The sequence below is a fragment of the Myotis myotis genome, unplaced genomic scaffold (genome assembly GCF_014108235.1).
Source record: "Myotis myotis isolate mMyoMyo1 unplaced genomic scaffold, mMyoMyo1.p scaffold_m19_p_7, whole genome shotgun sequence".
In the NCBI taxonomy this organism is placed as follows: Eukaryota; Metazoa; Chordata; class Mammalia; order Chiroptera; family Vespertilionidae; genus Myotis; species Myotis myotis.
This window is the reverse complement of record NW_023416379.1, coordinates 53,045,527-53,057,306: the sequence shown is the minus strand read 5'-3', so window position 1 is coordinate 53,057,306 and position 11,780 is coordinate 53,045,527. Positions and strand designations below refer to the sequence as shown.

General features: G+C 39.8%; 1 protein-coding gene across 1 annotated transcript in view; it reads left to right on the top strand.

Moving 5' to 3' along the window:
- The window catches only part of PNRC1 (proline rich nuclear receptor coactivator 1), a 3,944-nt gene extending 1,755 nt beyond the window's left edge, over positions 1 to 2,189 (top strand). The window contains exon 2 of the mRNA XM_036315971.1: positions 1,096 to 2,189. Within this exon, the coding sequence (XP_036171864.1) occupies positions 1,096 to 1,539 (444 nt within the window). The 3' untranslated portion in view covers positions 1,540 to 2,189. The remainder of the gene's footprint in view (positions 1 to 1,095) is intronic.
- Positions 2,190 to 11,780: the final 9,591 nt, after the last annotated feature.

The following is an 11,780-nucleotide window of genomic DNA, read 5'->3' as shown; positions in this document are numbered from 1 at the left end:
GGAAAAATTAAATTTGTTGGTGCCAATTTCTTAAATTATTTTATATTGCTTTCAAGTTTTAAAATCCGATGGCTGTTCTGAAATATTAGTGATAATGTAGCGAGTTTTTGTGCTTTGATTCCAGGTCAGTAAGACCCTTTCTCTTCCAGAATGATATTAAACTAGGGACTCTCTTAGCAGCTTTCCTTATGACATGGAATATGTTAACCAGTTCTTGTATATTTGTGTCCTGCTTCCCTACCATATTTCAAGTGTTGGAAGGGCAATGTGATTAATGGATTACTTTATACTTTCCATCCAGCCATGCCTTCCTAGAAGGATCACTTGAGTTAAGAAAATAGAATTAGTGTGGCAGCGTTTTTGGAGCAGGTGTGAAACCAGAAAGTGTAGGGGACAGGCAGAAAACTTTGTTTTCTGACTTGCTATACCTGGAAAAGATGACAGTGGTATTATTTTAGTATTTGAGTTTTTATTTTAATATTTAAATATCTGAAAAATTTTGTTTTCAGAAGCTAGGAGATAGTTTTTCTGGATACTTAATAACCATTATCAAAACACTTCCTCGTCTAAAATCTGACTTCTGCTAATAAAATTTTTATTTATTCTGAATTAGCTTTTTGACAGTACCTGTCTTAAAGGTAAATAGTATACCTATTATCATAGTTTTTATTTTTAAACAGACTCTCAACCAACCAAAATGAAAGCATTATAAAATTTTTCTTGGCAACATCCTATTGTAAAAACACTGACCTTTGTCAGAAACAGGCTGGCATTACTCTTCCTTACAGTTATAGAAAGATGGACTGGGGGTTACTTTGTGTTTTTTACTTTGACATTTTAGAACTGGTTTATACATTGCATACTGGTAACAGTGGTGATCAACTATATTTTTAGTGGTATACAAACAGATATGTGCATGTTTGGACATCCAGTGATAAATGCAGCAAACATACGGTTTTAACCAAGACAGTGAACTAAAAGTTCAATGTAACTAAATACGTAACTATTTAAATATATATTAAATATATAATATGAGGTTTGTGACTGGTTTCTATCATGAGACTATATTCACTTTTATGTTCCTTGTCTTTATAGGTTTTAAAATCAAACATGGGAAAATCGGAGAAAATTACCATTCCCCACGGGCAGCTTGTTCATGGTATGCATTTGTGTGAACAACCAAAGATAAACAGACAGAAAAGCAAATATAACTTACCACTAACCAAGATCACCTCTGCAAAAAGAAATGAAAATAACTTTTGGCAGGATTCTGTTTCGTCTGATATAATTCAGAAGCAGGAAAAAAAGCCTTTTAAAAACACTGAGAACATTAAAAAAAAGCATTTGAAGAAATCGGCATTTCTAACTGAAATGAGCCAAAAGGAAAATTATGCTGGGGCAAAGTTTAGTGATCCACCTTCTCCTAGTGTTCTTCCAAAACCGCCTAGTCACTGGATGGGAAGCACTATTGAAAATTCCAACCAAAATAGGGAATTGATGGCAGTACACTTAAAAACTCTCCTAAAAGTTCAAACTTAGATCTCGGATTTCAGTATGTATATAAAACATAGTTTTTCCCAAATCCCTGAATTCTTGAAAAAAAAATTGGTACAGAAATGGAAATTTGCCTTGTTGTAACCTAGGAGGGCAAAAGATGGGTTTTAAAAAATTACAAACAGCTTGTATTATGTTTTATATTTTGTAAATACTGTATACCATGTATTATGTGTATATTGATACTTCAGAGGTACATTATAGTTTTGTTATGAAAGTATATGTATTTTGCCCTGCCCAAATGGTAGGTGTTTTGTATATATATATACAATGGAGAAAATTTTAAGTGTGCTAAGGCACATGAAGACCAATTTATTTGCACAAGGTACTGAGAGATTTTTCAAGAAACAGCTGTCGAATCTCAAGGTGAAGATCTAAATGTGAACAGTTTACTAATGCACTACTGAAATTTAAATCTGTGGCACAATCATTGTAAACATGAGTTTGTCTGTTTCTCTAAATTGATTTCTGCCTTCTAACCTGTAATTACTGGAAAACTACTCACGTTTACTAAACTTAATTTCTGGTTTTTGGTTTATATCCATATCCAAATTTAAAATATCTCTTAATTTTAATGCCAACAAAATCGGTTGTAATCAAATTCTAAAATAATAATTTGGCCCCTTCCTCCCCCATTTATAGTCTTGACTCTTTGTGTATGCCTGTTTTTCATGTTTGTGTGACTAGGAGGTGGATTTTCACTTTCACTTTACTGGCTAAATGTGTTTAACTTTATACTAATTATCCATCCTCCATCTGGAATTTAGAGGGTTCCATAATAGTACCTCTTAGGGGAGGAATTCCCCATTTTACAAATGGAAATGGTTGTGGTCAAAAGTAAAGCTGATTAGTTGATAACTTAGAATATATTTATATATGAACTGTTTCATAAAGTACTATTTCACTTGACCATACCATACATTTTTAGTGAAAGAAATGACACTTGTTTGGTTTGCTGGATTTATATTGGTAATGATTGGTGGTACTTGAACCAAAGCAAGCATAATTGATGTTAAAATAATAGATGCAGATTTGGATTCTGAAGCTTGCTTGAAGATAAATATGGCAGCTAACGTATTTTTGTTAAAATTCAAACTGTTCTTTTACTTCGTAGTATGTAGTTTTTAGTTACAAAAAACTAAAGTTTATCTCAAAAAGGAATTTTTTTTTGAATGGGCAATATTTAGACATGAAAAGGAAAAAGGTGTTGAGGGTATATAGAGGATTCTATAAGGTAGAATAAAGGTGCAACCCTCCTTACTAGAAAAAATAAAAGGGTTCTATGGTTTACATTTTACCCTCAGACTATGCAAAACCAACAAAGGATGCTCACATGGCCTGCAGAGTCTTAGGTCTTACCCTCCTGTGCCATTTGGTTCACATGGGAGAGGAGGAATTCACTTAACTTTCTGGCTGTACAAAGGTTGGTAGTGGTGTGGGCATCTTAACTTAGAATCACTATTGACTTGAGTAGTGAGAGAGTATAACGTGTTACAGCTGCCACAAAATCAGAATTAATAATTTGCTGTCTTGTAGATGCAGCTCATACGTAATTCAGCCAACCATTATTCTTTAGCACTGGCTTTGTTTTTTGTTTTGGGTTTTTTTGTTAATTACCCGAGGGTATTTTTCCATTGATTTTTAGAGAGTGGAAGGGGGAGAGACAGAGAGAGAAACATCAATGTGAGAGAAACATGGATGTGAGACACTTGCCAATTAATTGGTTGCCTCCCACACATGCCCCAACCAGGGCCAGGATTGAGTCTGCAGCTGAGGTACGTGTCCTTGATGAATAGAACCTGGGACCTTTCAGTCTGCGGGCGGGTGCTCTATCCACTGAGCCAAAAACCAGCTAGGGCTGGCTTTATTCTTTTATGTATGTAGAGAAAGCTATACTTCATTATGTGTGTTTCACACACTCATACATAGCTATATATAGCTGGCTTTAAAAATGCATTTAGAGAAGAAAGATACTCTTTTAAAAAAATCTTTATTGTTGAAAGTATTGCATGTGTTTCCCTTCTTCCCCCATTGACTTCTAGCCCATCCCAGGCCTTCACCCTATTGTCAGTGACCATGGTTATGTATATGTGCATACAAGTTCTTTAGTTGATCTCTTCCCTATCTGCCACCTTCCCGGCCTTCCTTCTGAGGTTTGACAGTCTGTTCAATGCTTCTGTGTCTCTGGATCTGTTTTTGTTCATCAGTTTATTTTGTTCATTACATTACACATATGAGTGAAATACTTCTTTCTCTGACTGGCTTATTTCACTTAGCATAATACCCTAGGTCCACCCATGCTGTTGCAAATGGTAAGAGTGCTTCCTTTATTACAGCTGCATAGTATTCCATTGTGTAAATGTACCATAGCTTTTTGTACCCACCCACCTGTTGATGGGCACTTGGGTTGTTTCCAAATCTTAGCTATTTTAAATTGTGCTATGAACATAGGGGTGCACATATTCTTTCTGATTGCTGTTTCTGATTTCTTCGGGTATATTCCTAGAAGTGGAATCACTGGATCAAGTGGGAGTTCCATTTTTAATTTTTTGAGGAAACTCCATACTGTTCTCCACAGTAGCTGTACCAGTCTGCATTCCCACTGGCAGTGTACTAGGGTTCCCTTTTCTCCACATCCTCGTCAAAATTATTTTCTAGTAGGTGAGCTTTCAGCCTTGTAAAAGATTTTCTAAGGGAAGTGTTAACTGGTAAAAAGAATGACTAAAATTCTTGAAGGCATGACATAAGGAAATAGGTATTATCCTATCTAATAATAAGACAAAGATTGAAATTAACCGTACCTCCGCTACACTTCCCATAGGCTAATCAGCAAGATATGCAAATTAACCACCAACAAAGATGGTGGCCGGCAGCCACGCAGCTGAAGCAAAACAGGAGGCTTGCTTGCTCCAGTGATGGAGGAAGCCAAGGTTCCCCGCCTGCCGCGGCCCGGCTCTGAGCTCTGAAAGCAGCTAAGTTTCAATTATAGAAGCTAAACCAGGGGTCCTCAAACTTTTTAAACAGAGGGCCAGTTCACTGTCCCTCAGACTGTTGGAGGGCCGGACTATAGTTTAAAAAAAAAACTATGAACAAATTCCTATGCACACAGCGGCGGCAAAAACACCTGGTGGGCCAGATAAATGTTTTTGGCAGGCCGCATGTGGCCCGCGGGCTGTAGTTTGAGGATCCCTGAGCTAAACAAACCCCAGATACCTGCTTTTAGCCAGCTGCGGCCTCAGAGCTGGGAGCACCAGTGATGGCAACAATGTTTCGATTATATAAGGTAAATAAATCCCAGAAGAAAAAAAAAGAGCCTGGGAGCTTCAGCCGCCGGTGGGCTTGGACAGCCTGAAAACTCTCAGCCCCTCATCCAGACTGGCCAGGCACCCCAATGGGGACCCCCACCCTGAAGGGGTGTGGGCAGCCTGAAAACAGCCATCAGCCCCTCATCCAGGCTGGCCAGGCACCCCAGTGGGGACCCCCCACCCTGAAGGGGGTGTGACCAGCTGCAAACAGCCATCAGCCCCTCACCTAGGCTGGCCAGGCACCCAAGCGGGACCCCCACCCTAATCCGGAACACCCTTCAGGGCAAACCAGCCGGCCCCCATCCGTGCACCAGGCCTCTATCCTATATAGTAAAAGGGTAATATGCAAACTGACCCTAACAGCAGAAAGACTGGGAATGACTGGTCACTATGACACACACTGACCACCAGGGGGCAGACACTCAATGCAGGAGCTCCCCTCTGGTGGTCAGTGCACTCTCACATGGGGAGCTCTGCTCAGCCACAAGCCAGGCTGATGGCTGCCAGTACAGCAGTGGTGGTGGGAGCCTCTCCTGCCTCCTCAGCAGCACTAAGGATGTCCGGCTGCAGCTTAGGTCTGTTCCCCGCTGGCAAGTGGACATCCCCCAAGGGCTGCCAGAGGGATGTTTGATTGCCAGCTCAGGCCCAATACCCCGGGGAGCAGGCCTAAGCCAGCAGGTGGTCATCCCCCAAGGGGTCCCAGACTGTGAGAGGGCACAGGCCAGGCTGAGGAACCTCCCCCCCCCAATGCACAAATTTTTGTGCACCGGGCCTCTAGTCTATGTAATAAGAGCCTAAGTGACCTTTACAGTGGAATGACCAGAACAACCAGTAGCTATGATGTGCACTGACCACCAGGGGCAGACGCTCAAAGCAGGAGCTGCCTCTTGGTGGTCAGTGCGCAAAGCACTGCTCGGCCAGAAGCCAGGCTCACAGCTGGCAAGTGCAGCGGCGATGGCTGGAGCCTCTCCTGCTTTTGCAGCAGAGCTAAGGAGCAGGCGGACATCACCCAAGGGGTCCCGGACTGCAACCGGGCCTCTAGTAAAGTAACAGATTTTATAGTTTGAAGAGTGAACAAAACGAATTAGGCTTCAGATAATATTTAGTGAAAAATATTAAATTAAAAGTTGAATAGTTTTGGTGTTACAGTAAAATACTATTTAGCAGCCTTAGTCCCTTCTAGTTGCTGTCACAAAATACTAGAGACTGGGTAGCTTATAAACATTTGTTTCTCACAGTTCTGTAGACAGGAAATTTGAGCTGATTTGGAGCCTGGTGAGAACTCACTTAAATGGTGTCTTTTCATTGTATCCTTACATGGCAGAAGGGTGAGGGAGCTTTTGGGGGACTGATTTTGTACGGCACTAGGCCATGCATGAGGGTTTTGCTCATGTCCTAATCACTTCTCAAACATTTCACTTCCTAGTAATCATCACCTTGGGGTTAGGTTTCAATATAAATTCGAACCATAGTGCAACCCAGTTATTATTCAGCCACCTTTATTTTTCTCCCATTGAAGTCTCTTGTAGAATTTTTTCCAACGTTTCTATGATTATATTGGGGTTTTCTTGTGGTTGTAAAGCAAACATTGCGTTTGCAGTCACCAGCTTCAGACCTAAATTGTAGTGGCCTGAAAGGGGGCTTGTAAGAGGTGAAAGGTTTGTAAGTCGAGTATGTGAGTAGAGAAAATGGTTATATGAAGTGGCACTTCAGTCTAGAACAGTGGTCGGCAAACTGCGGCTCGCGAGCCACATGCAGCTCTTTGGTCCCTTGAGTGTGGCTCTTCCACAAAATCCCGAATTCTGCGCATGGGCCACAAAGTTTCAATCGCACTGTACGTGTACGCCCGCATGTGGTATTTTGTGGAAGAGCCACACTCAAGGGGCCAAACTGCCGCATGTGGCTCGTGAGCCGCAGTTTGCCGACCAACAGTATAGGTGAGTAGGCTAAGTAAAGGACAGGCTGTATCCCCCTTATCCACAACAAAATGCCTGAAGAGGTAAATCAAAAGTAATTTTTTTCTCCCAGAAGGTAATGACTAATTCTGGTTAAGCGTTGTCTAGTTGGGAATCTGACACCTTAGAAGTACCATTGAGTTGGACCTTAAAACATTCAGTAGTATTTGACATGAAAAGAACAGGAAAATTGTCAAGAGGAAAAAGTCTGAGCAGACAGTTGTGTGAAAAGATGTAGACTAGTTAGTTCGAGAACTGCAAGGAAGGAAGGTTCAATGTATTGAAAGGCGTGAGGATAACAACATGGAGGGCCTTGAATGTCATGCTAAAGAGTTTCAGCTTTATTCTGTAACCATGGTATAGCCATCAAAGGTTTGAACAAGGGAATGAGATTCCTGCTTCAAAAGGAAACTAGTGAAAAGACAGGGCAGGGCAAAAGTAGGTTTACATTTGTGAGTGCATGAAACAATGATTAATTATTGTATTCATTATTTTCCATACAAACAACTGTAAACCTACTTTTGTCCCACGCTGTATAAACTGCTTGGAAAAGGAAAGCTTAAGACAAGACAACCACTTGAAGATATTTCAGTAGTTCGAAAGAGAGAAGAGCCTAAATGACATCAGAGGAAACGGGCATGGACTTTGGGAGATGTTTTGGAGGTAGAATTAAGAACTGAGCAACTGAATGGAGGGTAAGAAAAAAGTTTTTAAATCAAGCAGTTAAGATAAAACTAGCAATTAGGGAACTCTGGAACAGGGTCATAATTATAGAGGAAGATAATTTTGATTTGCATGTTGAACTTTTGAGGTGAATGCAGGATATCCGCTTGGAAAGACATGGCAAGCAGATAGAAGATAGGTTAGGCCAGAGATAGACCTTTGTTAATTAGAACATGAAAATGGAACAGAAATATTTTGTTTTCCTACGTGCTTTTGTTTTTCCCTTCATAAGGTTTAACACATTTACCAGTGCTCTTGACCCAATCTTCCTGCTTCCTATAGACTCACAATGTCATCTGTGATAGTAAATTAGTTGTTAAATTAGAAAGTATTTCCTCTGAAACAGTGTTAAATGGTGGTTGGTTCTCTGCCTACCTGTAAAAGTCTGTTAGTGGACAATTCTAAGTTCTGAATTCTGATAGTAGGGGCCCAGAATTGGTGAAAAGGAGGAATAGAGGTTTTCTTAGTCCAAGATTTGAAAGTGGGTAAAACTATAATAATAAAAGCATAATATGCTAATTAGACCAGACAAAGCTGGGGCTGTGAGGGAAGCCTGGGTCCCAGGTGCCTGCAGGTGGCTGGAGGGAAGCCTGGGTCCTGGATGCCAGAGGGAAGCCGGTGCGAGCAGCCGGGAGGTTGGGGGGGGGGGGGGCGGGGAGAGGAAGTAATTTCGTTCATCGGGCCTCTAGTCCAGGGGTCCTCAAACTTTTTAAACAGGGGGCCAGTTCACTGTCCCTCAGACCGTTGGAGGGCCGGACTATAGTTTAAAAAAAAACTATGAACAAATTCCTATGCATACTGCACATATCTTATTTTGAAGTAAAAAAACAAAACAGGAACAAATACAATATTTAAAATGAAGAACAAGTAAAGTTAAATCAACAAACTTACCAGTATTTCAATGGGAACTATGGGCCTGCTTTTGGCTAATGAGATGGTCAATGTCTGGTTCCATATTTATCACTGCTAGTCATAATAAGTGATGCAAGTGTGCATCAGTTAGTCTAGATCTGGTTGGAGATTTCAGATGTTTCATTCTGGAAAAAGGCTCTCCTAACTTCAAAAAAATAGACCTCCTAACTTCAAAAAAAAAAAAATCCTAAGTTGTTCTTACCTCGGTCCTCCAGCGGCAGCAGGCTCTGCACAGGCAAGCTCGTGACTTGTCTGATCACACCAGAGACTGAGAGGAGGAGTCGAGAGACAGAGAGAAGGAGGGGAGTCGGAGAGTGCGGCACACATTCCACACATGCGCACTGCGGGCCGGGATGAGTTGGCTGCTAAGCAACAGGCAGTGGTGGCAAAAACACCCAGCAGGCCGGATAAATGTTTTCGGCGGGCCACGCCGTAGTTTGAGGACCCCTGCTCTAGTCATTTATAATTGTTTTTTGAACCTCTCCCTTCTCCTAATTACCCTCCCATCACATTGCTGAATACATTATCCTTTATTTAGAGGGCGGGAAGCCCTCCAACTTCCATGTCCTCTATGCAATTGATAGGTGCTTCAGGTTGAAGGAATCAAACATTCTTATACTTGGATATGAAAGGCTGATAGTCTCATCCTCCTATATATATCAAAAATTTTGAAGGGCATTGCTGAACTAAATATATTTTTAAATCACAGGCCTGCCTTGCTGAGCATCTGATTCCTGAGCTAACTCCACGTTTTTTGTACTTCATTTCTTACTCCTGAATCTATAAATCTTTCAAAAACTTCCAAATACAAGTTTTCAAGTGGGGAAAGAGAATGTCTGATGCAGAATTGTGTAAGCACAAATCATGTAATTCAGAAACTACTTGTTTTTACATCTGAAAGGAAATTTGAGTACATTTTTCAGAATGCTACTTACAAACATAAAAAAGCTAATTTTTGAAACTTTCTTGAAAATTTTAGATAGCATTCTCTGAAGGTATGGGGTGGACGAAGTTTTGTTTTTTAAGAGTTTAGAAAATATTTTACGCTTAAATGAAACCCTTTAAATCTCTTGGATGAGACTGTCTTCAATTAATCTCTGACAGTTTTCAGATCACTTTTCATATCTTTTGTAATTTTCTTGGAGTTCTAAGTTAAATATGCTAAAATGTATAAGTAATGTTTTGAACACCCAGGAATTATATTTGTCAAACTTAAAACTTGTATTATAAAAAAACCCAAATTAATTACAATTTAAGGTTTATAAAAGATGTTACATTTACTGAGAAGGGTTCATTGTTGAGGTCTTAAAATTCCTTTTCTAAGCAGAGTTTATAGTAGTGATTTAGTGTATAACTTGTAACACAGATTTAAAGTTCCCTTTGTTAAAGGAAGAACTTATGGAAGTGTTAGTCTCTGAATAAAGTAGATATAAAGGGACAAAATGGGAGGATTGGCAGAAGCAACCTACATCAATAATCATGGAAAATCAGATGCACATTTGTCAAAAGAGGCTACATAGTCAAACTCCATTTAATTAAAAGAGACTATGTATCTGTAATGTATAACAATAGTTTAAAAGATGAAATGACATTCTTAATAAAAATACATCATTTTTCTAGTCATTCACACAACTTTAATGCATTTGTAAGAAAGGATTCAGGAAAGTTAAGTAATTTTTCCAAGTGGCAGAAAAATATCTGGTTGTAAAGATAACAGATACTAATCAAATTCTTCCATATACATAGCTACTCCTAAATTATTACAGATGGTCCCTTTATTCTAAGATTAGAGATTAACCTGACTAGTTGTCTAAACCAAATTACAAATGTGTTTTTGGCAGTCTAGAATTTGGGAAAGGGATGGCAGGGAGAAGATATTTTGATGACTTATTTCCAACATGCAAATGGTTGATTTAAATTGAACTCAAAATTGCCTTCTTAACAGTAAGCTCATTAAACAGGAAAATTACACTTTGCATTAAGGAATCATAGAGGGCTTTGGTTCTTTGGAGAGATCTACAATTTGGGTTATCTTGCTATAAAATAAAGCCTCTCAAATGGTCCCTTCCAAAGTTTGAAATTATCCTTACTTTTCAAGTAACCAGGCATTTAGAACTCTCAATTTTTAGAATGAAAAGATTAATATCAAAGATTGGACTACTCTTTTCTATCAGCCTTCCAAGAGCCCTTAGTCACTGCATTTAGTCTAGTCTCCCTAGCCATCTGTGTCTATTAAGTTCCTGTATCATCTAGTGTTTAAGACCAGATCCTGAATTTCAAAACTAAGAAAACAGAATTATTTATGAAAGATACTCAACCAAGGTTTTCTGATCATTCTTCAGTTAAATAGAATACCCCATTATAAACATTCTAGTTTTCAAAAACTTACTGTGTTAAATTCAAATTAGCTGGGGAAGGAATAGATAGGTGGGCATATGTGTGATAAAGTATAATTTACTGTTAATTGCAGACTCTAGGTAGTGGGTATATGGGTGTTTACTGTACTTTTTGTTACTAAAGACATAACAATGTTAATAGGATGGGGAGAAATTAAGGCTACTTTACTAGTTCACTGCAACATATATGAGGCATTTGCCAATAATTCAATAGGCTTACATGTAGCATATAGCACAAATACATTAATCTTTTGAGGTGGTAAACTTGAGTCTCCTGAATGTTTTTCTTTGCATTTTCAGGTAGGCTGATTAGTTATATTTCTAAAACAACAGAACAACTCTAGTCAATGACTTAAACACCAAAGCCATTGTAAATAAGAAATGAAATTTTAGAGAAATGATAATGTATTTAAGCATTGGTTTATTTAGGAAATATGACAGCGGACACTTAATCTATACTAATAAAAGGGTAATATGCTAATTAGATCAGATAGACTGGACGTCTTCCAGACGTCCTTCCAGACAAAGTGGCAGGGGCAGAGGCAGAGGCAGTTAGGAGCGGTCAGGACAGCAGGGGAGCAGTTAGGGGCATCAGGCAGGCAGGCAGAGGCAGTTAGGGGCGATCAGGCAGGCAGGCAGAGGCAGTTAGAGGCGATCAGGCAGGCAGGCAGAGGGGTTAAGGGTGATCAGGCAGGCAGGCAGGTGAGCAGTTAGGAGCCAGTGATCCCGGATTGTGAAAGAGATGTCCGACTGCGGGTTTAGGCCTGATCCTGCAGTCGGACATCCCCCGAGGGGGTCTCAGATTGGAGAGGGTGTAGGCCAGGCTGAGGGACAACCCCCCCTTCCGTGCACGAATTTTGTGCACCGGGCTTCTAGTGTTAACATAAATGTCAATGCTAAAAGAAGCTTTAATTAGGGGAGGATAAAGACATAGG